Source organism: Pogona vitticeps, chromosome 2 (assembly GCF_051106095.1).
Source record: "Pogona vitticeps strain Pit_001003342236 chromosome 2, PviZW2.1, whole genome shotgun sequence".
Taxonomy (NCBI): domain Eukaryota; kingdom Metazoa; phylum Chordata; class Lepidosauria; order Squamata; family Agamidae; genus Pogona; species Pogona vitticeps.
This window is the reverse complement of record NC_135784.1, coordinates 107761190-107788094: the sequence shown is the minus strand read 5'-3', so window position 1 is coordinate 107788094 and position 26905 is coordinate 107761190. Positions and strand designations below refer to the sequence as shown.

The 26905-nt window shown below is 40.5% G+C and overlaps 1 protein-coding gene across 4 annotated transcripts in view; it reads left to right on the top strand.

The window, feature by feature from the left end:
• The first annotated feature begins 5047 nt into the window (after window positions 1-5047).
• PRELID2 (PRELI domain containing 2) overlaps window positions 5048-26905 on the top strand; it is a 55597-nt gene continuing 33739 nt past the window's right edge. For 2 of the 4 annotated variants that reach the window (XM_020806425.3, XM_078385772.1), the window contains exons 1-4: window positions 5048-5267; window positions 18720-18777; window positions 23104-23177; window positions 24302-24462. In XM_020806425.3, the coding sequence (XP_020662084.2) occupies window positions 5193-5267; window positions 18720-18777; window positions 23104-23177; window positions 24302-24462 (368 nt within the window). In that variant the 5' untranslated portion in view covers window positions 5048-5192. Of the gene's footprint in view, window positions 5268-18719; window positions 18778-23103; window positions 23178-23630; window positions 23654-24301; window positions 24463-26905 lie in introns of all 4 variants that reach the window. The other 2 variants (XR_013541900.1, XM_072990211.2) reach the window with 2 other exon arrangements.

Below are 26905 nucleotides of genomic sequence, written 5' to 3'. Positions count from 1 at the left end.
AAAACACTGTTGTGTGCAAATAGTAATGCATGTGATAACTTGGCATTAAGGTGCATTATCCTTGCACTAGAATGCCAATAGTTCAGGCTTGCAGATTGCCACTTCATGGGGCAACCAGGACAAAACTATGTGCTCTGGCAATGTACTGCTATGAACTTGAACACTTAGCTTGAGAGAGAAAGAAAGATCAGGTATTGCCATGACAGATCTGCTTTCTACTCTCCTGTTTAAGGGCGTCTGGCTTCAAAGGCTGAGTTCACAGCCCCATGTGTAGAACCTTGTTGTAAGCAGCTGAGAGAGAATATTGCTTTTGTCAGCCACAAAACAGGGCAGGGTTTATGGATGACTTCTTCATATACATGTTACGTGCTATCAAGTTGTTGGGATAATCACAACACAGGGTATCAGTGAGAGAAGGCTTTTATAGCCGAATGTGATTGTCATTTGCTACTTATATGATTGCTAAAGTTCTTTTTCTTCTCTTTGGCATTTAAGGCAAGCACCCACCCTTCTTCCTGTTTTTGTCCTGCTTCCATTGTTCTCTCTTCCTCTCTCCTGACCCAGCTCAATGTGACAAGAATGGAACAATGTCTCTCCTACATGGTAGAGACTCTGACACCTCATTTTTTCTTTTATTCTTCTGATTGTAACTATTGATTGTAACTGTTAGTAAAGAAACCTTTTTTTATCCCTTAAATGCTTCTGGCATTTAAAACAGCAAAGTGCTAGTTTATGGGGGGAAATGAAAGGGATGTGTGATGAAACTGGGCTGATCCCTCTTACTCTGCTAACTAAAAAAGGAATAACCAAAATTTTCCAATGCAAATTGGAAACATCTTATAATGACCCTAATAGGGAGCTGTTCAGGGAGTGATTTTATCAGTATCATCCTTTTAGAGAGTTTCCATGGCAGAGTAAAGAACTGAATCCAGTCTATCACTCTATGCACTACATCATATGAGGTATTCTTTACACTTCTCTAGGTTTTTTTAAACTTAGGTTATCATTATGAAAATGAATAAAATAATGATGTGCCATCAAGTCAATTCTGAATTATGGTAACCTTTTCCAGGTAAAGAATACTCAGAAGTGGTTTGCCATTCCCTTCTTCTAGTGGTGCCCTGGGACTGTGCAGCTTGCCAAAGGCCATACTGGCTTTTCTCTTAGGAGGTGCAATGGAGAATTGAACTGCCAACCTCTGGCTCTGCAGTGAGATACCTAAACCACTGATGTATCTATCCAGCCTTCTATCCAGCCAGCTAACATTATGACATGTTATAATTAATGTTCTGAGACAAATAGTTCTCTGTAGTCATTATCCCCTGTATTTGCTTGACCATGTTCAGAAGTCAACTTCTGAAGAGCTACTGATCTGCCAACCTGTGAAAACGATGAGACTAGTGGTCATGATCTTTTTATTTGTACTTCAAGCTATGAAATGAATTGTAAGTATAACTCTGTGCCAGGTAGTATTGTTGACTGTTGGGACCCAACTTTGTACACCTTTGGGCAGGACCCAAAGACACACTTTTAAAAATGTTTGCTTTCTCCTAAAGAATCTTACTGAGCTTACCCAATGTAGTTTTAGCTGTGATTTAATTATCGGATGTGTAGTATTTTACCTTTACTTTTAATCTTTCTGTGAGTATCTTAATTAGCACATGCAACTAAAAAAAAGTTTGTGGCATCATTGAGAGCAACAGTATATAATATCACTTTTAGCATTTTTAAGGATTTGAAAAGATTTCACTGGTGTTTGCTCACCTATGTCCAGAGCTGCCTTGGGAACTTTTTTTTTTATCCTAAAACACAGGTTGCAGATATTTCAAACATATACACAAATAATGAGGTGCAGGAGATCACAGCTGTTTTGGTCTTTCTGGGATACCCTTACCATATTCTTCAGAGAATCCTACAAGAGTTCTGTGATGCTAGAAAGCAGAAAGAATGGATTACGTACTAGAATGGAGAAGTTGCTGTTATGTGCTGTTTTTGAAGGAATAGCTATGTTAGCCTCTGCAAGCAAATCTGACAAAAAGCAAATCAAACCAAAACCAAAAGACAAAAACATGGTGGCACCTTAAAGACTGGTTGCTATATTTTAATGTGAGCTTTTATAGATCAAGCCCACTTCTTCAAACATAAGAGTGAGACTATTTGACTGTCATATTTATAGATGGCCTCATGATCAGGTGGGGATACAGATAATGGACAAAGGGACAAGAGAATGTTAGTAGGGGAATAGGCTATTAGGCTGTGAATAATGTTAATTACCAGTCTACAAGGTAATAACGGCAGAGTTGACACAAACAGCAAACTGTGTAATCAGTGTAGCATTTCATATTGGGAACAGATGAGTGAGTTAGGTATCTGGCTGTGGAGCCAGAGGTTGGGAGTTCAGTTCCTCGCTGTGCATCCCAGAACAGCCAGCCTGTATGGCCATGGACAAGCTGTGTAGTACCAGGGCACTCCCAGAAGGATGGAATGGTAAACCATTTCTGAGTATTCTGTAGCTAGGAAACTCTTTAAAGGATTGGCATAAGCCAGAATGTACTTGATGGCATACAAGTATTATTATAATGACTTAAGAACTTTTGATTGATATTCAGTCCTTTTAAGTAAATCACCAGTATCCATATATTGGTCCATTGTATCAAGCATCAGTACCATTACCATTGAGGTGTCTGGATACTTGGGCTCTATGCTCATATCAGATGCTAGTAATGCCCCTTGCTGTGTAAGAGACACTACAGACTTTCTAATGAAACTGAAGCCTACCCTCGATCTTCCTGACCATACCATCTTAGCCACAATAGGTGCAGAGGCTCTTCATGCTAACATCCCACATAAAGGGAATGCCAATCAAAATGAAGACACAGCCCACTTAGTCACTGTGCTCATGCAGAACTGTTTCATCTTTGACAATAAAATCTATTTGTAGATCAAGGGAACTGCCATGGGTACACATATGGCACCACAAAATGCAAATATATTAACAGCTGACCTGCTGTACCCAAAAATCACTCCTATATTTGAGGTACATTGGTGGCATTTTTATTTTCTGGACTCACAGAAAAGAAGCCCTGAAGAAATTCTGTTGGGACTTCAGTCACTTTCATCCTAACATCAGCCTCAGCCTGGAGCACTGTATACAACAGGTGCACTTCGTAGACACCAGTGTGAAGCTATAATGTAGACATCTTAGCAAGGTATATAAAAAACCTACTGACCAATATACATACTTGCATGCATCCATCGTGAGCACGCCAAATAATTAGTATCTACAATCGAACTCTTGGATGTAATCACTTCTGCTTGGACACACATGATTGTAGATGTGACTACATTGTGAGGGACATGTGAATTAACTTTCATTCTATCACTGTGAAGTCACATGAGGGGATTCAATTCTCTTTGACATAAGAGGCCACACAGGCAGAGGAGAAAAACACCTTCTAATTGAGGAACAATCTCTATGCAAAAGAACTAATGGGAATAGCAATATATATATATATTTAAATCTGTTTTGGAACATTTCAATCTACTTGGATACTCTTTGAATGACTTGAAAGTCAATATTCTGGGGGGAAAAGCACTACAAAACAAGAGCAACATCTGAGATAAGACATACACAGATACTGTACTGGGATGCTGGTGACCCACTTAAAAGGACTGTGTATCAATCAAGGGTTCTTAAGTATTAACCCAGTGTAAAATGCTTTATTGATTCACATAGCTTGCCGCTTATGTCAACTATGCTATGGTTACCTTGTAGACTGACAACTGACATTATTCACAGCCCGATAGCCTATTCTTTGACTAACGAACCATTATCATTTTGTCCATTATCTGTATCCCCACCTGGACATGGGGCTGTGTGTAAATATTGTGTGTCTCATTTTTATGTGTAAGGAAGTGGACTTGATCCACAAAAAGTCATATTAAAATATAGCGGTGAGTCTTTCAGGTGCCACATTTTTGTCTCTTGTTTTTATTTTGTTTTTTATCTGATACCTTATGTGCTGTGTAGCGAAAGGAAAAATAATAGTACATTCTCCAGAGTAAAACAATATATGCGTGCTGCATATATGGTCTTCCTCAGTAAAAACCTTCAAAAAAGAAGATTTCTCCCCTGGGAGTGTCACAGTTGTGACCCTGGAGCAGCTTACTCTCTCTCAGTCTAACCTGCAGAGGAGGAGAACCATAAATTTATTGGGAGAAAGAGAAGAGAGATAGATGTAAGGGATACAGTAACTTTTAAAAATAAACGCGGAAAGTTCCTCTAAGGATGATAACGCACAGGTAGGCCGAAGAGCCCTATTTTGGCTTGTTTATTCAGGCCCTTTGCTTTATTCGTGCTGCACGTTTTAGCTTAGAATAACAATTTAAGACTCCACGAACTTCTCTGAGAATAAGACCCATTGAATGAGGATGCTCAATACGTAGGGGAAAGTTTGTCCCGCAGGCGGGTCTTTTACCTCCGCCTGCTGCTTCCTAACATACGTGGGAAACAGCATGCTGAGGCTATTCTTAACCGCTACGCTGCCCTTTCCAGCATCTGCAGAAACAAGAGGCAGCACAGGACGACGGGCGTTGAGTTACCTTCTTCCACGCCAGCCCTTCCTTCCATGTCTCCTTGGCTGCCCCAGCTTCTGGCTTGGCGCCACAAGCCGGGGGAGCCAAAGAGACATGGAAGGAAGGGCGTCTGGGGGCACCGGGGAGGTTTGCCTCAAGGCACGTCGAGCTCTCTTTCTGCCAGGATGCCCGAGAAAGAGAGAAAAGCCCCTCATGGGACCCTTCTCGTCGGGTGTCACAACAATCATCTCCTTCACGAAGTCCCAAATTGCCTCGGTTGTCCCCGAGCTCCAGCGGCCAGGCTGGACGGCCAGAGTCCGAGTCCCTCTCCAGCTTCCCTCACATGAACTTTTCTTCCTGTAGGGAACAGCGCTCGCCGCCGCCGTCGCTGCCCTTCCCGCCTTAGCGGAAAACGCGTGTTTACATTGTGACCTAGGAAGGCGTTTCTTCGCCGGCCCCGCGTTAAGTTTGACGTTGCGGGACTTTTGTGCTGCGAAGGGGCGGCGGCGCTGGAGTCGGGCCTGGGAGCGGGACCGGGCCGGGGAGTGAAGCGAGTTGGCGGCCCGACTTAACTGGCCTAAGGGGCCGCTAAGGCGGCGGCGGCGGCGGCTCCCAGTATGGTGGTGACCGTGGAGGTGCGCGAGGTGTACAAATACCCCTTCGAGCAAGTGGTGGCCAGCTACCTCCGCAAGGTAACACGGGGAGCCCCTCCGTCCGCGGCCCTCTCTAGAGGGGAAGGGGCGCCAGGCCCCCAGTTCCCCTCCGGAGGCGCCGTCTTCTCCTGCTTAAACAGGCCTGTGGAGGAAGGGGCGAGGACGGAGCGGAGAGAGAGGCGGCCGGCTGGCTGGCTGGCTGGGCTGGCTCTGCTCCGGAGCCTCGCCGCGAGAAAGGCGGAGTGGCGCAGCGCGCCTCAGCGTTGAAACAACAACAACAGGACCCGAGAATTCTGACCCGCCCCTGCCTCCCGGCCTAGGATGTTATGCAGTACTGTATGCGGAGCTGGCGGGGGAAAGAGATGGCCGGGGGGGGGGGCTCTCCCTTGGCGCCTCGCTTTCTTTCCCCTTGCCTGCCCTCGTCCCGAAGCTTTTGGGCGCGATAGCTCCCCTCCGGCTTCAGTGGAGGGGCGGTGAAGCGCCGAAGGACGCCAGAGTCTCTCTCCCTCTGAGGACGAGGCAGCTTTTCTGTCGCTGAGCGTTATCAGCTCCTCCCAGCCCGCCCGCGCTTCCCACCCCCCCGTGGCCCTTCGCGTGTTCGGGGTACGTGGGGATGGGGAGAATGGTGCGCCCACTTGCCCATCGTCTGATGTTTTTCTGCTGTCGGTGTGAGGACTCGCCGGCTTCCCTGAAGCTGCGCTTCTTCCCACCAGCTCTCCCTTTTGCATGTGTTCTCTTCAACACGTTTTTCGTTAATTCTAGTTTTTATTAATTTATTTATTTACTGGGGTTTGTTTGCCTGGTTTTGTTCGGCAGTCACCTCATTCTGTTACCAGAGATGTCCTGCCCCCGATCCTTTCTCTATACTGTATTCTTCCACCTTCTCTGCTTTCCAGGGTACAGTACTTATCTTGACCGTGTTGAAACAGTCCTTCTCAAATGGCACGTGCCCTGTAAATAAACAGCGGGGAGGGGGGGGCAGAGGAGAGAAACCCTGTGGCTGTTCAGATATTATTTGCCCACAGCTTTCACCATCCCTGATCTTTTTTGGCATGGGCTTGGGGAAGTGAAGGCTGCCAAGAACATCTGGAAGCTTTTGGCAGCCATGCTGTAAAGTTATGGCCAGCAAAGTTCAGCCCTGGGGACACAGTGGAGCTTCCTGTCGGTTTTTCTACCCTCCTGGTTTCCCATCAGGCATTTTATTTATTTTATTTATTTATTTTGGTCCCTTGTTGCCCAAATGGTTTTCTCCAATTCACCTGTTTTGCAAGTCCCTTGCAGTGGGAAATCTCACCCTTGATTGATTTCAGAAAGGTGACCTCTCTTAGGGAAGCCATCTCAAAAAGCATATGGTGGTCTGTAATCAGGAAGATAAATCCTCTTGCTTGCGCCAGGAGCCATGCTGCCCCCAAATACCCATGGCTTACATTTTAGATATTTAATGAGGTACTTATTTGGGTATTTAGACTCTAGGTATTTCATTTCTTGAATTTGGCTTGGGACCTATCAAGTTCAAGTAAGGTGGCTCTTGCATTAAATTGATGGTTTTTACCTTAGGCGAAGGTATATTTTCTGCACTAGCTTATTCCTTGGGGAGACAGCATAGATCCTCGCATCCCAGTAGTCCAGGGCTGCAGTTACAGAACATGTTGAAGGTAATGAAATTTCTTTATGGCTTTGGCTGTAATCTGGCAGCAGGAGACAGCTCAGGAGATTGCCAGCTTGCAAAAGTTATTTGCAAAGCTGAACATGTGTTATCTCTGCAACTTGCATGGTGTCTGTAGGCTATTCTGCTTCAGCCAGCTACTAAACACTGGTTTAGATAATGGATGGGGAACATATGGTGCAGTGTCTCCAGGGAAGTATCCCCTTTCACTACTTTCATTCTCTTACTGAGTCATGCAAGCACAATATGATTGCAAGATATCTCATTGGCACCTTCACTTTAGAAAGCTAGCCACCTCTTCTTAGTGCCACACAGTTAGGCATTAGCCCAAGGGACACCCCTTGCCCCAAACCTGTCCAAACTGTCTGGGATTGCCCCATTACTGTGGCAACCAGCCAGTTCCTTCTTGCCCCACTTGTGATGAGCATTATTTAGATCAGGGGTCTCAAACTCAATTTACCTGGGGGCCGCTGGAGGCAGAATCTGGGTGAGGCTGGGCCGCATCAGATTTTCCGCCAAGCAGAACAAGAGCCCGAGGAAGCCGCCCAGGAGTTTCCTTAGCCAAGTGGGCTGGCTGGCAGGCTGCAGTTCCGGTTGGAGAGTGCAAGAGGTGCTGTCTTGGGAGAGAGCTGGCGAGCGAGCAAGGCTTCTTTTTAATCTTGACAGCAGAGGACGCGTGGGCGCTTTGGGGGGCAGGCAAGGCGGGGGCCACAAGTTATTGTCCAGCCAGCTGCAAATGGCCCCTGGGCCGCATGTTTGAGACCCCTGATTTAGATGTTAAGTCAAGAGGTTTCTTACATGTAAACTTTGTTGTCTTGTCAAAGTCTTGATATTGTGTTGCCTGACCTAACATGAGTGTTACACTCTGTGCATTTCTCTGCCTGCTAATATCTTTGAAGTGTTACTTATAAATAATGAGGAGAGTTTTTCTAAGAATCAAACAATAAGAATCTATTAGGTGAAATACATGTAGAAGGAAGAAGGGGAAAGTAATGTATCAGGTAGTTCAAACTGAAGTGGAAAAACAAAAATAATGTATATTCTTTAATAATATTCTCACTCACTCTCTTATCGTCTACTCTCTCCGCATAACACAATGGCTCAAATCCTGCTGCTTAGTGTAATAAGTTGCAGTAGAAGTACATCCATTGAATCAGTGGGGAGTTGGTGAGTGAACTGCTCTGTGAATTGGGCCTCTAATTGTGATTTCTATGCTAAGCAAGAGAATATCAGCCAACTTCCAACTTGATGATTCTATGATTCTGTGAAACTGCCTAACTGCCAACTCATATCACGTTCTAAATGCATCAGCTCCGTGTTCAACATTCTATCACTTTATCTGCCAATGGTGGCAGCATTCAAGGTGTATATATATCCACAGCCATTACCTAGTACGCACCTGCTATCATATATATACCTATGTTGATGGTGGTGGAATGACCACTTGAGGTCTCCTAGATGTTATTAGACTGCCGGTTCCCAACATCTCTCACTACAGATTATGCAAGCTAGTGATGATAGCATGTGCTATCCAGTGATGTGTGTATCATCACAGAAAGTTGATTGCGTAACTTTGAAGGATGGGATAGGGAGCTTGATAGTGATAGTGTATTTTTTGGCCAAACAACAGCTCAGAGCAAATTGTGGGCGTTAGACTGAACAAAGCAGAAGAGTGCATAAGGAGATTTAGGGTTCAATGTATTTGCGAAGATTTAGGGTTCATTTGAACATAATAGGAGGCATGTTTTTGGCATGTGAATAAACAAACCTGAGTCTTGGGTTCATTGTCTTCTTTCTCTTATTTATTTGCTTTTATTGATATGTTAAATTCATGTTTTGTCTTTCTGCTGTAACAGAGTGCAAGCTGGCTAAAAGTTAATTAATTAATTAGTACACAAATAAATACATAAATAAATAAATACATCGGTAAATTTATTAATAAATTAATAAATAAAAATGCCCAGAAAAAGTTTAAAAGAAGTAAGCAGTACCCTAGCTTGCTCCAAGTCTATGTAAATTGTCTTTTCCAGCAGAAAACAAGGATATCATTAGCTTGGAAGCCCTTGCTGGAGGTCAGCTACCAAGGAGACCCTGCTGACTTCACCTCTGATAGTGGTGGGAAAGAGAGAAAATCTTCTAAGGATCTTGAAGCACAGTCAGACACCTTTGGGAGACTGCAGTCTTTGAAAGAGCCTAGTCACAAGCTACATAGAGCTTTATGGGTCACAATCAACATTTTGAATTATGCCTAGAAACTGGTAGCAACAAGGAGTCACCAGCTTTGTATAACTTTCTTCTGTGTGTCCACGAGGAGAAAGGGGGCAGGGAACAGTTTGTCTTAGGCTAATTGCTATCCTTAGAGAGTGGGCTTTCATAGTGAATAGTTACAGCATTTGCCATGTAGTGCTTATGTTGGGTGCATGAGACAAAGGACTTCATGCCAATGTGGATGTAGTTGCTATAGCTCATCCAGAAGAGGTTTGAATCCTGCTCTTCTCTTAGCAGTTTTTTTTTAAAAAAATTTTGGTTCCTGTGTATAGTGCTCCTTTCGTTTCTGGTTTTTGAGGTGGGTGTGGCAAGTGACACTATTCCCTCCTCAGTGCATGGGCAGTGTTTGTGTGAACATTTCTTTTTTCTTTTTTTTTTCTTTTTCTTTTTTTGACACCAGTAGGGAGAAAGGATTTAGAGTGTCACTATCCTGGTAACCAACTGTGTTGTTCTGTATATCACTTTCAGCTCTTTTCTTTTTTACTGCAGCCTCTGGCAGGATTGAACCTGTTTCATTGGCTTGGGCTTCCTTCTGTCAAAATATCCACTTCTGGTGCTCCCTTTCTCACCAGTAACTGGGCTACCCTCAGTTGTACCATAACCCTCATCCAGAGGTCTTATTTCTATAATACCCCCAGTCACCTGGGGGCTCTGGTTCTTCTTCTCCTCGGGCTTCTACCTCTATTCAGTAACCTTTCTGGGGTTCCTTTAAGGCATTGGTTCTCAACCTTGGGTTCCCAAGTGTTCTTGGACTGCAACTCCCAGAAGCCTTCACTAGCTGCCCTGGCCAGGATTTCTGGGAGTTGTAGTCCAAGAATATGTGGAAACCCAAGGTTGGGAACGATTGCTCTAAGGCATTTCCCTTGTACCACCTCCTCCTCTTCAATCTCCTCCACTATCCGTAGAGTGTTCTCTTTTCTGTTCTCCTCCCTCTCGGTTTCCCTCATTCTCCTAGTCTTCCTTTCCAACCCCCAGAACCTGATAGAAGCAGGCTTTGTATTTTGGGCTGCTGCTGCTAGCCTCTGTTAAACTCTAGGTTGGCTGTAACTTTTCCCCAGCAATTAATTGATACTCAAAAACAGCCACAAGAAGCTGCTGTTTTCATATTAAGCATTCCCTTTTCCCAGTGACACAAAGCTATTTTTCTGTTCTTTTTCTTAAGCTGCATGCCTGTGTGCTGGATGTGTGGCGTCACTGCTAGATTCTAATTCTTAGGTGTATATACCTATTCTCCCTTTGTTTTTATTTGAAAACAAGTTTTTTTATTGTAGGTGTTCATAATATGCTGACTTTATTGCCATCTAGCTGTGACTTCTTAGAAATGGAACTAAAATTTGAAAATAATTAGTGCTTCTGTGCCTCTTTTTCACTCAGCGTGTGAAGGCCAGATGATTCTGTTCCGTACCAAAGTTGCACTTTTCGAGGTTTACAAAAAGAGTCCTTTCTAGATTACCAGGAATAAGCTCATTTTATATGTCACAGGCAATCCTATATATCTATGACTTCTAAAAGCTTGATATGTAAGTTCACTTCATTTCTAGCCAAGTTATTTCTTGTGATCTCATATGTTGTTGTCTTGTCATACATTTGATCTTTTTTTCAATAGGGTCAGTGTCATTGGTTCCCTGGAGTTTCAGATTGTGTTGCTATCTGTCCTGATATAGGGAAAACAGGCAGGATGGTCCCACTTAACCACACTGGCAATTTCCCTCCTTGCCTATTTTTTAACATTTTAATTGATTCTCATTATTGTGAGCTTGTAACATGTACACTCTTTGCCAATAAACATCTGGGGAGATATTCTTGTTCTTAAAAAATGGCAGTGATATGTTCTATGCTTAATTTATTTATTTTTTTAGCTACAGACCCAAGACTGTTTATTCATTGAGACGGTTTAGTCCTCTTACACTACTGTAGCAGAGGGTAGAATTAGTTTTGCACACATATATGAAAACTGTATTCCTTATCCTTAGAGAGAGGTCTTTCTCTTTTAGGTAATATATATTTGATGTCGTTTCAAGATATGCAACTCTTTTCAAGACAAGAAACATTCCTCATGAAGTGAGAAGGGTTGCTTAAATACGTAAAGCATATTATGTGCTAACCATATTTGCATAGTGCATAATCATAATTTTAGCATGTTAAGTCTCATGAATATATGATGAATGTAACAGTTGCTGCATCTGTTTTAAAGATTTATATATATGAAAGGTATATTTAAAGATATATAATGGTATATCTTTATAAAATTTTCTTCATTGTTCCAAAAGATTTTTAACATAGCCTAGGGTGTGAAGGTTGTGCACTTTTCTTCCCCAGCACTGAATGCTAGATTATGCCCATCAAAGTAATGGAAATTACATAGATTTTGACTAGAGATGGGCTCAAATCAGAAAAATGGTGATTCATTTTACTTCGTGATTAGTCAAATTACAAATAATTAATTTATGAATTTCTGATGAATCATTTCATTGATTCTTTTTGCTTATAAAACTGTATAGAATGATCTCCTAGGTGCTTAGAGACACCAAAATCAGACAGAAGCTTCAGCAGAGTCTCCTCTACAATCCATCCAAGTTTGGTGAAATTAGAGTTTTGGAAATCCGAGTTATACACTTACAAAGTGGGTTCCCCTGTGAATATACCCTTCAGCAACTGGCTTGAGTGAAACCAATCTTCACCAAACTTGGAGGGATTGTAGAGGAGAGTCAGGGGAAGCTTCTCTGATCTTTTGGTATCTCTAGATGTCTGGGGAAAACGTCCTTGTGGGGCGCTCTTTGGGGGTATATAACAGACATTCAAAACCCAGTCTTCACCAAACTGGGAGGACTTGTAAAGAAGAGGCAGAGGAAGCTTCCCTGAAATTTTGGGGTCTCTAGATGCATTGCGTGTGTGTGTTTTATAGCCAAATGAATCATCAAAAATCGCTAATTGATTCATATTTATCAAGGAGGAATGCGAATATGAATCAATGAATTAGAGTGACTTTTAACAAATTTTTAATTCATTTCTAAATTTGCACCCATCTCTAGTGTTGAAGCACCAAATCCTCATTGATTAGATGGGCCTACTCTAGTTCTGCCTTCTTACTGGATTTTAGCCCTTTACTCAATGGCAATCTGCCACTGATGACAGTGTCATTTGTCTTGTGCTGGCAGAAGCTGCCAGAAAGGTTTTGGCCCTGGTCTCAAAACATCTCTGGGTCCAAGTTTGGGAACCACTTAAAAGCACAAGTATTCCACCTATGATAGAATACATGTGAACTGTCTTTATTCTCTGGTTGAGCTAATGTGAGGACAGCATTAAGGAGAAGCTTGCTTCTGTTGCTCAGGAGAAAAAGAGAATTATACAAACTCTTATTTACATTATGACATACCTACTAGAGTGCTGAGAATGAGATATAAGAACTGTGAGAAAGGGTGCATTTCATTTTGAATAAGACAAAGTATTAAACTGCTCTGACAGATTTTGAAAATAGCAACTTTTTAGTAACTTCTGGTATTCTTTTAATCCCAAGGGAGCAATTACTTTATTTCGTGTATGTTCACTTCCTAGTTCTTCCATGCATTTACTATAATTTACTTTATGAAATATACATTCATTTCATATAATGTTCAGAAAATCTGAAGTTGTTGAACTGATTTCTTTCCTACTGGGATTTCAGACTGGAATCCTTCAAATGCATATTGCAATATTGTAATGTTCCTTTTCCCTCTCTTGCGCTAAATGATTTAAGTTATCATTATACGATCTATTAATCCATGATGAATTCTCTCGTTACTCAAGTGCAAGGTTAGAGGGCCACCTTACTACATGTGAATTTAGACCTTGTTTGTACTCATAAGTTAACACCGTATTTCAGTTTTCATGATATTCCTGAGGTTTACTTCATCTCTTAACCTTCTTAGTTGAAGCCCCATATGATAAGTGAACTCACATGGTTTCATGTGATATTTATTTTCATTTTTGCTGAGGGTAAGTGTGGGGGAAAATGGGTTTTCAGAAACAGTGGCACATAAAGAGCCAACAGCGATTAATCAATAACTTCGAAGTGTGCCACCGCTGTATTTCAAAGTAATCCATCCTTTTCAGTAGACAACAAAGCAACAAAATCACCATCATAGCTCACAATGTGTCAGGATTCAGACTGAAGATTACTAACTCTTCACACCAATATGTGCTTTCATCTGCTCCCCCATCTCAAGATAGCCTCTCATGAGGCATCATAAGTAGGGTTCTTTATAATCTCCGTGGAGAAGTGTCTCCAAAGTACTTGAGATCTGTTACATGGTCGACATTGTAGAAGTGGTGGCAGGAATTATAGTCCTTGTAAGTAATTCCCAACTGCTCTTAAAACCTGAATTGTTGACCCCATCTATAATATAGCATGGTATTTTGTGGAATTTGCAGAAAATATATATATATATTTGCAAAAACTGGCATACTTAGCAAAGTGAATCATATAGTACTACAAACTGTGATTTATTAAAAAGATTCCCATGATTTATGGTGAATTAAAATATGTATATAAATGTGTCTAATTTATGCCTGTACTATACATTCCATAAAGCATGTGTTTAACCTATATATTACTTTTGGATGAGACTGGCTACTCTGGCCAGAAATGAATTCCTCCCATCCCCCCAATGTAATGGATTAAAAAACCATTTGTATAAAAATCATTTGTATAATAATGTGGAGGCATAATGCCAGAAGAAGTCACAAGGAAGCATTTCTCACAGCACCCTGCTAAATACATACACTTGGCTTTTTCTCTGGGTCACTGGAATGCATTATTATCGGAGATAATGAACAGATGGAGATGTACTGTATACCTTGAATCAAAATTTCTGAGTTGGAGATTAGAATGAGCAATATGATAGATAGGTGAATCCACCATCAGTTGACTGTGACTGATGGATAATTTGTAGCAGATGTCAGGATTTTACTCCTTTAACCCAGAACACTGGTAAATACAGTAATAGGTTTTAAAAGCACTGGCAGAGTGGCTGAGGAAAGGCATTGTAAGATTGACTAGCAATGGTGAGAGTGATTATACCCATAGTTGCAGCACATGGTTTCCCTATTTCCTCTCTCTTTTGGCTGCATGCATGCCATCCTTTTCCCCACTTGGCTAATTGTTGTTTTTCAGCCCCATGTATTTCATATGCTTCTATAGTTGACCACAGGATGGCATTAAATCATTTGGAAGAGGGTATGGTGACACCAGTTTATATATATATATATGGCACAAGCTGAGTGGTGTTTGTTGTTTTGAGAGAGAGAGAGAGAGATACAAGTACTTGCTTTGCACAGATGAGAAATACAATTATTTTGTTTTACTGGTGATTCTTTCCCCCCCCCCCAAATATATATATTTTGGGGGGGGGAAGAATCACCAGTAAAACAAAATAATTGTATTTCTCATCTGTGCAAAGCAAGTACTTGTATCTCTCTCTCTCTCTCTCTCAAAACAACAAACACCACTCAGCTTGTGCCATTCTGTACTTCCTTAACAGGTGGATAGTTAAGATGGGTAAGAAGGGTAATTGCACATTTTCATAGCAAAAGTGTGATAGAGTGCATGCCTATCCTATACAGCATCTCTGCTGAAAGAGACAATTGGCTAATAGGCAGATGTGAAAAACTACTAACAGGGAAACTGGAAAGCCACTGCCAGTTAAAGTAAACAATACTCTAAGCAATAAACTTTCAGTAAAAGAAAAATATGCCACAAGTGCTCCTTCAGGTGTGGTCAAGTGATCTAGACACGGTTTTAGAGTAAGGGTAGGCAGTGTGAGTGCCATGAGTTGTATACAATCCCCTGAACCCAAACACATCCCTTTGTTGCCTTTGGGCATCTGTGACATACACACAAACACATTTTTTTCAACATATATATATATAGAGGCTGATATATATTAATATCCATATTAATATATATATGTGTGTGTGTGTGTGTACACACACACACACACAAACATACACAGACATATAGGCTAATATGCCTGATAATATATATCAGCCTATAATATCACCTATTATTAATTAATATATAATATAATATAATATAATATAATATAATATAATATAATATAATATAATATAATATAATATATGTATCCATCAAAAAAGAAGACTTTTAAAAATACTGGATTCTGGGGAGGGCCAAGGATAAAGTACTGATGTTAATGCAAATTCACATCAGTGTGAGACATGCACCCAAAAGTGATCAGAGAACAAACAAAAAAGGAAGGTGAAGAAATTAGATCTAAGGTACCCATAATAAATGGGTTGTAGAATAATGGTTAAAATCCAGATACAAAAGCAGTCACAAAAGCCATGGGGTAGGAGCTGGGGAATAGTAAAATTCCAGAACAAAGTAATAACTGTAATGTTCATGTCTATGTTTATTGCAGAAAATTTTATTAAGTGATATATAAGACTTCCTATATGGCTGTTAAGTCAGATGCTTCCATGCTTTCTGCTTTGAAATGGCAAGTAATAGTGTAATTATATCATCAATGAAACTTACAGTGTATAAGATCCATTCAACTGTTCTGCAAAGGACAAGAGCTGGCAAACACCTTTCCCTTCCATATTGGCAGGAATACCTTGCAGATGTTGAGCGCTAGTTACAGAATCTTGGGATCTATGCCACTGGGTTTGTGTTCCTTACTCTTCCTTTGTACCAGGAGTGGGAGAGTTGCAGATGGTGTATATGGGCTTTCTTTTTAGAGCCACTTGATCATAGCTTGTTACTTGCCTCCTTTATGGTTCTCCTTTAATTTGGATGTCTGATAGTCAAGTTTTGTGTGTCTTCTAAGAGCTGACAGATGGTTAACAAATGTTACTGGAGTTCCCATCAAAATTCCTATAGAGCTCTAGAAATTGTTACAGAGTTTTGCCTTATGTTCTGCAAATTTGAAGTGTCTCTGGTAATACTACCATCTTCTTTAGATTTAGCTTCATGTATGTCTTTTTCTGTACTAAAGAGGCAATCTGGGAGCAAAGGAACATACCCCATATATCCCACAGAGTGTTCCTTCTGTTGAGCTGTCAATATATGTCCTCCTTGTCAGTTTTCTGTATTCTACTGAGGATGTAACAGCCTTAAGGAAGCTGGATCTGGTTTTGTATGATGTGAAGCTACAGTGCTGTTAATAATTAAACCTACTTGCAAGATCTTAATTCATTCCCCATGTACTAAACTATGTGCGAAATTGAGTCTTTTGTGGTTAAATACTTGAGTAATAAGAGTCTGCAATTTCATGGAGAATTTATGCAAATGGTTTTATTGTTTCACATGAATGCATCTTATACACTGTAAGTTTCATTGATAATATAATTACACTATTACTTGCCATTTGAAAGCAGAAAGCATGGAAACATCTGACTTAACAGCCATATAGGAAGTCTTATACATCACTTAATAAAAATTTTCTGCAATAAACATAGACATGAACATTACAGTTATTACTTTGTTCTGGAATTTTACTATTCCCCAGCTCCTACCCCATGGCTTTTGTGATTGCTTCTGTATCTGGATTTTAACCATTATTCTACAACCCATTTATTATGGGTACCTTAGATCTAATTTCTTCACCTTCCTTTTTTGTTTGTTCTCTGATCACTTTTGGGTGCATGTCTCACACTGATGTGAATTTGCATTAACATCAGTACTTCCCACACACACACACTACTTTGTATAGTGCGATTGTTTATGTATTTAAATATTTTGCTGTGAACAGGAACTATTTAAAATATGTGTGGGGTTTTTAGATAAGAAAGAAATAAACATAATCAGAAATGCTGCAAGGGGGAAATCAAGTTGGAAGGAATAACCCCCCTAGAAGTTCCTCTTAAGTTCAAAATAGTGAAATAATGGAGATAGCCACTCCTGGTTAGTTCTTTTTATGTTGACTCTCAGAAGTGGGCATGAACTGCAGCTTATAGGCCAAACAGGTGTTTGGCACGTCAGAGCACCACCATTCAGAGACAGGGCCTGGAGGAAGCGTGGGGGGGGGAGGGCAGCCAGGCCACTGCCTGTGAGTGGGATACCCACCAGAGGAGGAGGGGCTTCGAAGTGCCAAACGCCTGTTCAGCTGATACACAAACTGGGATGAACTGCTAAAGCAGTGATTTGTGCCTATCTCTAATCTCAATATAGTACAATGGCAAAAATATACAACAAAATAGTGTTTAACATTTTCTTTTAAAGACTTCAAAACATTTTAAAATAAATCAGTGCAAAAGATTTTGTGTATTTACATTCCTAGGTTGGTAGAGTTGTAAGGTCCTCAATTCTTTGAGTAACAGAAGTTAGTTATTTTTCTTTCCAGTGTTGTTGGATAGGTCTTTTAGCTTCAATAAGAGTATGGAGAATTAATTAACTTCCAGGAAATGGGAAGATAATATAAAAGGACATCAACAAAAGTCAGAGAGCGCTCCATATGAAATTAATACAAGATAGATAGATAGATAGATAGATAGATAGATAGATAGATAGAGAGAGAGAGAGAGAGAGAGAGAGAGAGAGAGAGAGAGAGAGAGAGAGAGAGAGAGCCAGCAATGTTTTGGGAAAACATGCAGGAAAAATGCATATGAGGAGTTTTTTTGGAGGTGTGATATTCCCATGGGGAGGGAGAATTAGGGACTAGTGGGAGCCATCTATGGCTTGTGGGGACCCTGCATCCTTTTTCTGATTTAAACTATGGACAGAGAAAAGCCAGGATCAAACTGCATGTTCCAATTCCAGATTTTTCTCAAACTGCAGTTTAAATAAACCATCGCTGCCCAGCTTCAGACACCAGAGGAAACTGGCTAGTTTAAAACTGAACAGGGGTGCATGCAATTTCTTTTTGGCAGGCAAAAGAGAAATACAGGTCAGCCGGTGTTCACTGAGAAGTTCAAAACATCCTGTTTTTATGAAGCAAGTGTCGTTGATTATGCACCATGTAAAATAGAAATGTTTCCCAGTGAACGAAGAAAAAAAGAAATGCCGGAAGGATTTTTTTTTTTTTTTAAAAAAGCATTACTGTTCAAATTGTTCCTTGAAATGGAATGAGGTAGGTTCTCAGTTTTGATGTTCAAAGGCCAGGTTTCTTTTTGAAGAACTGATTGCTGACTATGAAAAACAGGTAACACACTAGGTGTCTAATAAGAAAAATGTTAGGTAGATAGTACAATGGTTTGCAATTCAAAGGTTTAGTCTAGCTAAGTCAGAAATTAAAGAAATTCATCAAAAATTCCCAGTTCGTTCAGCTGTTATTTTGAAGTAGCCATGAACATTGGATAAGAATATAAAAATCCATGCTTGGTATGTTTTGTGTGGTACTACTGAAGAGATTTAAATGATCGAAAGTGAAAGGTAAAAGTACTTTTGGGCAAATTTCGTGATGAGCTTAAACAGTCAGAACAAACTAATAACATACAGTAATACCCTCCCTTTCCCAGGCTCTTTTATATGTGCTTCAGAAGTGTCCCTTTGTTTTGTCAGTGCTGGGTAATTTGCTTCTGCTTGCATAACAATTCGTGTGGTGCACTTTTTTCTCTAGTATCCCAGCCCCATGGAGAAGCGTGTTACAGCTGTTAAAACAGTGGAAGAGAAAACTGGTAAGCCATACCCTCTTTTGCTCCTAATGTTTAACAGGAGTTTTCAGTTACTGTATTTGAAACTACAGTGGAAGGTTTTGAAATAATATTCAGACATATTTTGTTAAATGTCAAATTTATTTTATATCAATGAACAGTCATGTGAAAAAGAAAGTACATCCTCTTTAAATTCTATGGTTTTATGGATCAGGATGTAATAAAAATCATCTGGTTCTTGGCAGGTCTGAAAATTAGGTAAATATAACCTCAAAGGAACAACAACACATGACATATTACACCGTGTCATGATTTCTTTAACAAAATAAAAAGCCAAAGTGGTGTAGCCATGTGTGAAAAACTAAGTACACCTTATAATTCAATAGCTTGTAAAATTACCTATGACAGCAATAACTTTAAGTAGTCCTTTTCTGTATGACTATATCAGTCTCACAAGTTGGTATGGAGGAATTTTGGCACACTCTTCTTTACGGTGTTGCTTTAGTTCATTGAGGTTTGTGGGTATATTTTTATGCACAGCTCTCTTAAGATCCCACCACATCATTTTAAAAGTAAATCCAGTTAAATAGCAAAAGCTTGAAAAAAGTGGTTAGTTACTGATATAGTTATGAATATATTGTGCTGATAGCAGCATTCAGCATTTTTAACCCAACTAAAAAAATAGAGGTGTCCCAAACAAAAAATTATAACTATGAAACTACCTCAGTTCAGCACCAAATTTGGCATAGATGTAGCAGACAGTCTTGTCTTGCTCTGTGCCAAATTTGGAGATCATTCACACTTGTGAAAAACAGTCCTGACAATTGTTTGTGTTTGGGTGAGAAGTGGTTAACTGATTAAAAAAAGGAGTCAGCTTCTGGGATTTCCCCCTGTGTGGTATCACTTTATGAATGGCAGTGAGCACAAGAAGGTATCATATAAACCATCTTGACTGCTGCCATTGGTGTTGTCAGGGGTCAGCCTGCCCTTTGCTATATAAAGCTTGGCATCCTTTTTCTTTCTGGCATAGTGGGCATGATATTGTGCAGCAATACAGGGCCATTTCCTGGCTTTTAAAATCATGGGTACAGAAGAACAATATCCCACATTCATAAACCAAAGTGTTTTTTTTGAAGGATTGAATTGTTTTGTAAAAGCAGAGGTTTATGTTTTCTGTTTCTTGAAAGTGACTAAAGTAATTACTTATTAGGCTTTTCCCCCCTTTGTTTTTGTCCACTTGAACCCTATGATATTTTTTCTTTGGCCAAAATCCTGTTACATCTATGGAAGGATAATGTCACTGGCAGGGGGAGATTTCCCATAATTGAAGACTTCTTACTTCTCTTCTGGAATTCCACATTTAATCTTTTTCACTGTGTGCAAGCTGTGGGAGCCCCATATTGGAAGGAGGAAAGCTTCTTCCATTCTTGGACTCCCATGGCTTCTACGCTGTGAAACTGACTACGTGCAAGTCACATACATCATGAGACAGAACTAGGAAGTCTTCAATTATCTTTTTCTGCCATGAGCACCCTTCTGCAGGCATAACTTACACAGCAGGATTTTGACTATGTTTATTCAGGCTGCAGTCCTATTACTTCTGCTACTCATTGTTTTCAAATTTTAGAGTTCTTGTTCTGGGTTTTTCGGGCTCTTTGGCCATGTTCTGAAGGTTGTTCTTCCTGACGTTTCACCAGTCTCTGTGGCCGGCATCTTCAGAGGACACCAACCTCTGCTGTCCTCTGAAGATGCCGGCCACAGAGACTGGTGAAACGTCAGGAAGAACAACCTTCAGAACATGGCCAAAGAGCCCAAAAAACCCACAACAACCATTAGATCCCAGCCGTGAAAGCCTTCGCAAATATATTTAGAGTTCTTGCTAGTCACAAACTTCAAGTGGTGTATAGTGACATGGTCGCTGGTGTGCCCTCCATGCTATTCTTGAATGGACTAATTATTTAGATGAGTTCCATCCTGGCTTCTCTTCCAGTTTGGAAATTGCTGTAGCTTACCATCAGGGAAGACTTTTATTAGGATGTAGCCATGGAAGAATGCAACCTCATTTGTCAGGAATGAGCATTGCCTGTGGTTCACGGGCAGCCCTCAACCATATGTATTTTTTTTTACAAGAAGAACCACACTCTGAAAATATTTATACATATTGGAAGTTCTTTGTGTGACTTGTTCTTTTTCCTAAAGACTTACAGAAAGGGGTTGAGGGTAACGAGAATAACTTTTAGCAACTTTCTGTTTTGATTTTTGGCATCAGTTGGTTGTAGGCACTGCGGCTTGCTATAGGTACTGAGTGCCTGCCAAAGTTACCCGCTGTTGCTGTACATCTTTGTCAATCCCTCAGTGACATTTGATACTATCAATCGTATCTTCTTGACCATTTTTCCAGAGTGGAGATTAAAAGCTCTTTGCTCTGTTAGGTTATTTCTGGAGGCTAGTCCCCAAACATGGTACAAAAAGACAGTCATTTAACAATAACTTGTGGTTTATATTGAAATGCAGGGATACTCTCTAGATGTCCTGGTCTTTATTTATTTTTATAATTCCTAGCGAGCCTGGTCACATCTGACAGGCATCTGAGATAACTGGTCCACATGAAACCAAAGATCATTCAGAACTTTAAGACAAAATGTGCCAGTATACTGATGATGCTTACCCCTCATTCCCATTCATTCATTCATTCATTCATTCATTCATTCATTCATTCATTCATTCATTCATTCATTCATTCATTCATTCATTCATTTGACTTATATGCCACCCACACTCTGCAAGAGTCTTATTTATTGATCTTGATTTATTGATTTATTGATGTCAGGGTGGCAGTGGAGGTCTGAATCCATGTCTGGTGTTATCTGAACTAATGTAGGAGGTGTCATCTGAGTAATGTAGGGCACCAAACCTAATCCAGATTAAGTGGGTGTTCTGCTGGTTGGGTGATAAATATGCAAGCTGTTATGACTGGGATTGCATCCTTCAGAGATCCTCCCAAAGCAAGTGGGGAGATATATCTGTAAATCTTATCCTCCCTCTCATGCTTAGGTATGGAGGAGTTGTATTCTAAAAATCCTTGGAGGACCCCAGCTGCCCAAACTTACTCTGACAGAGAATCATGGCTATGACGAACTAACTGGTGATGAAATAGGCAGGGTTCCCATTTCAGTTCCAGTCCTCACTTCTTCCTCATGCCTTTAAACAATGGTTCCCAAATGTTATTGGTCTAAAAACCCCAGAAGCCTTCACCACTAGCTGTGTTGACAGGGTTTTGGAGAGTTGTCAACCAAGAATATCTGGGGACCCAAGGTTGGGAAGCACTGCTGCAAACCTTTCTAGATTGCTGGAAGTGAGGAGTTTCAAAAAGTAATTTGGTTTCTTCAAATTTCCCAATATTGGATTTTCCTTTACATATAATTATGGATGCTAGTTTAATCCATCCTATTCTTTCGGGAAATATCAGTTTGTGACCCCCTAGCAAATGAGAAAGCTAAATATACTGCCAGATTGGTTATTTAAAACCTTATGCAAAATGTTGCCTCCTGGGAAAACAATCCAGATAAACTTAGAATGAGAAGCTTGTCTCATCCTAAGAATTCTTTTTTCACCTGGGCTATTTGCCCAGCCAGATCATCAATTAAAATCATCTTGAGGCTTCTGGCCTTGATTGAAATCATGAAATATTAAAATGCTAAGTGAGTTTAGAAGCAAGTCACATTATCTTATAGCTCAATAGCCTTAATTTGTGAAGGGACTGGTGTTCTGTTTTTTTAAAGTAAACATTGTTCTTGGTCATTGGCCCAACTCAATACAACGATGAATGTTAATTGTTCAAGAGAATTGCTTTAGTACTCAAACATTGATGATAATGGATGGAAAAGTGGTATTTTGTGCACAAGAATGTATTTTAAAAAGCAGAGTGAGCAAGATGAGCCATTTTTAACTGATAGTCACACAGGAAGTTATCTGAAGCTTGTACCTTAGAAAGTGTCTCAGAAATTAACTTCTCCACTACTATAGTCCCAGCCAACTCTGTGAATTTGGCATTGTGTGTTATGTTTTGCTACTGTCAGCCTAGTTGCCAACAACATGTTTGATCCAAACCATCTGTTGCTTGGCTGGTTGAGGGCTTTGGTGTGTTGAGGTGGACAAACACATTATCCGTTTTGAATGAAGCATCCTTTAAGCTTTTATATTGTGGTCCATCTGGCAACTGGAAAGGAAGCTAAGCTCCTCCATCATATACAGGCTTCCGAACCTTCCTATTACACACAGTTACTTACAATGCTGTTCTTTGTTTTGTTTCTGCTACTTAGAGAACTTGGTTTGTTTTTCTGTGCTCAGATTTGTCTACAGGAGTCATATACCGAAGAAGGATTGCCACCTGCCAGAATGTTATTCCACAGATCTTAAGAAAGGTAATTATTACTTGTCAGTGCTGAAGCTTCTTGATTTTTATGGTTGTAGGCAAATGGGTACTTGCACAGGAGGATTGTTCACTCAACTCATGGAGCAGGAAGGTTTAATGGTCCTGCATGACCCAAGCGATAGGACAGTAAGACTGCATTTCAAAGTTTAGATCAGTTTCCTCAATTCCTAGAAAGGTGATTTTCAAAAACAAGCCCAAATCTCAGTATGAGTGCTTGAAGAAGAAAACCTTAGCAATACCCTTTGAAGTACCTTGTTTGGAATAACTAAAGGGTGATTAACTTCTCTGAAAGTTTCTCATGAACCAACCGTCTTTAAGATTTAATTCTCCTATGTTCCATTTTGTGAGCTATGTCCATTTTGTGAGTTGATGACTTCTATTCCTTATTCTGAATGAAATATTTGTGTAACATTTCTCTTTGCCTTTTCCATGCCTCATCCAGATGGGAAAACATAAAATTCACAGGTACCAAACAGAATGTCAAATTGAACAAATGTTTTGGCTGATCATCATTTGTGTGAGATAGTCAGTAGGTGACTTCTGTTAGAATCCATTACTGTAAACTGGACATAAAGGGAACTAAAATGGCACACACATTTAAGTTGATGCTTTATTTAAAATTTTGCTGTGGACCAAATTAACAAGCAATGAGTTTTTAAAATATTTTGCATGGTGGTCATCACTAACTGCTGAAGTTAATTTGCAAATTACTGGCAAAGTTCACATCTTATGGATGAGTTTTCTTTTTTGTATAGTTATTAATTATTGTATTGTATGAGGGAAGCAACTCCCGCCAACCTAGCGGTTCGAAAGCATGCAAAATGCGAGTAGATAAATAGGTACCATCTCAGTGGGAAGGTAAACAGAGTTCCGTGTCTAAATCACACTGGCCATGTGACCACGGAAAGATTGTCTTCGGACAAATGCTGGCTCTATGGCTTGAAGAGCGGGATGAGCGCCGCCCCCTAGAGTCGGACACGACTGGACAAAAATTGTCAAGGGGAACCTTTACCTTTACCTTTATGAGGGAAGCAACTGCTACATCTAAATTATTCCTTTTCTCTCTTCAAAGACCTTGATATTATTGAAACACCATATTATTATACCTGACAGATCAGTGTCCTAAAAGTGTCTGAAGTCTGCTTGGAAGAAGAATCTTGGCTTAATATGAAAGAAAGAATTATGTCTATGAAGACTCGTTGCCTTACATGGTCAGAGTATGCCACTGTGAAAGAAGAGTCAAGCTTCAGGGAAAGTTTGGAAAATCCAAATTGGTAAGTGAAGATTGTTTGCTCATAGTTATAATTGGAGTTCATTTTCATTTTTCTAGTTAATTTGAGTTTTCCTATATACAGTATATTCTGCTTATCATGTTATGCCACAAGTTCTGATAGTTTTTTCTTGGGGAACATGGGCGTATAATGCAGCTGGGAGCCTTCACCTAGAAACTTTGTGACTATCAAAATGTCCTGATTATGTGGTTTACTCAGGGCTTCAAAAACAGGTCCTGTACATTTGCCAAGTGCCTTGCAGGTCACACAGATAGATAGCTGCTGTGCTCTGTTAGAAGCTGATTGGCTAGAACTTGTGCAGAAAAGCTCCATGTAAGGAAACAGAAAAAGAAGTAGAAAAGAATAAACTTATTTGTTACCAGCTTCTCTGCAAAGTCACATTTTCATATTCTTTTTACTTGTGATATGATAGGAAAAAAGAGACAAGAAAAAGCAAAGACAGCTGTAAAAGTTGAAATGTTTACAATTCTCTACAAGGTAATCATGATTTGGACTGGGTACAATGTACACATATTTGTACACTGCTTTTTTTTTTTTTACATAGCATGTTTTGTTTTAACCCAAGTCACAGGGAAATGCAAGTAGATTCTGCATGGCATTGAAACTGTTCTCCATCACATCTCTGACTTCTAGGATTATTAGCAAAAATTGCTTTTACATCTTCAGAGTTTCCTTCTTAAGAGTAAATAGTGGAGGTTAAAATGAAATACGATTCTCAAGGTGCTGTACTGAGATACACATTCCTCAGGTTTCTTTTGCTCCCCCTGAGCCAAAGCACAACAGAATGTGTGGAAAACCCAGTTGAAGTGACACTGCTGAAAGGCCATGTTGAGTACTTGGTGCCTGTGGCAACCCCAGACCTACTGGAGTATCCCACCCTGTAGTTATGCTGCCACCAACCATTCCCTACAAGGAGTCACACAGACCAGGAATGGATTTTAATAAACAAAAGAACAAGGTTTATTGAAACAACAAACAGGGTAAATAAAAGAATCAGGTAAATAGGAAACTGGAACTTGGTATAGTCCCAATCAAACACATACAACAGGTTGGTTCCCACAGAACACTTTAAGGCAACACACAGACCCTGAACCTATCAGTTCTGGCTACCTAGATAGAAACCTGAACCTATCAGGTATGTACTATCTGACTAACAGTTGTACCCAGTCTGACACACAGACTCCAACTCTTCACTTCTCCACACCAGCTCCAAATATATATACAGTACAGCTCCTCCCCCCTGATGTCCCGCCTTCCACTCCCCATAGGATGGAACTTTCCCTCCAAACCCATGACAGACAGGTACCATCAGTGCTGTATGTGACACCTCCCCTCTTTATAAGTTGTTTTGCGGGGGAAAAGCTAAAGTGCTTTTCTCCAAAAAAACAACCAGGATCAAAACACATAAACAGTTATACATTATAACACAATCCCATACTTACTCACTCTAGGTCAAACATATCATTTATGCATTTAAACATTAATATTTGCAATACATTAAGTTACCTTTATTAATACAAACCAAGCCTGTTCAATAAACAGGTACATTTAACTTTTGGTCACCAAAATATACATAGTCCATGGTTTCTTCGCCGTCTTCACTCGTCGGGTCTTCTTGACAAGGCGTCAGCAACACAGTTCATTGACCCTCTGACCACCTTCACTTCAAAGTCAAAATCTTGCAGGTTTAAAGCCCACCTCATAAGTTTACTATTATGGGTTTTCATTGTCTTTAACCACTGCAGTGGTGAGTGGTCAGTGCACAGAACAAAATGTCTTCCCCAGATGTAAGGTTTGGCCTTCTGAATCGCGTATACTATGGCCAGACACTCCTTTTCCACGGTTGCCAAATGTCTCTCACCTTTCTGGAGTTTCCTACTCAGGTAGGACACTGGATGCTGGTCACCATTTTCATCCTCCTGGCAAAGAACTGCTCCTACCCCGCTGTTAGACGCATCGGTGTAGATGATGAACTCCCGGTCGAAGTCGGGAGCACGCAGCACTGGATAATGGATGAGCGCCTCCTTCAACCTCTGGAACGCCTCCTCACAGTCGCTGGTCCACGGGATGCGGTCATCAGTCTTCTTCCGCGTCAGATCGGTCAGCGGAGTCGCCATCTCACTAAACCTCGGGATGAACTTTCTGTAGTAGCCCACTAACCCAAGAAATGATTTGACTTTTTTCTTGGTGTTGGGTCTGGGCCAATCACGAACGGCTTCTATCTTGGCCTCTAGGGGTTTGATCACTCCTCCCCCTACTATGTGACCCAAGTATTTTATTTCTGGGCTACCCAGCTGACACTTGCTTGCCTTTACTGTTAGCCCTGCTGCACTTAACCTCTGCAGCACTATCTCCAGGTGTTTCAGGTGATCTTCCCAATTCTGTTTGATTAAATCAAGTGGACCTTTTACTTTTCTCCCAAACA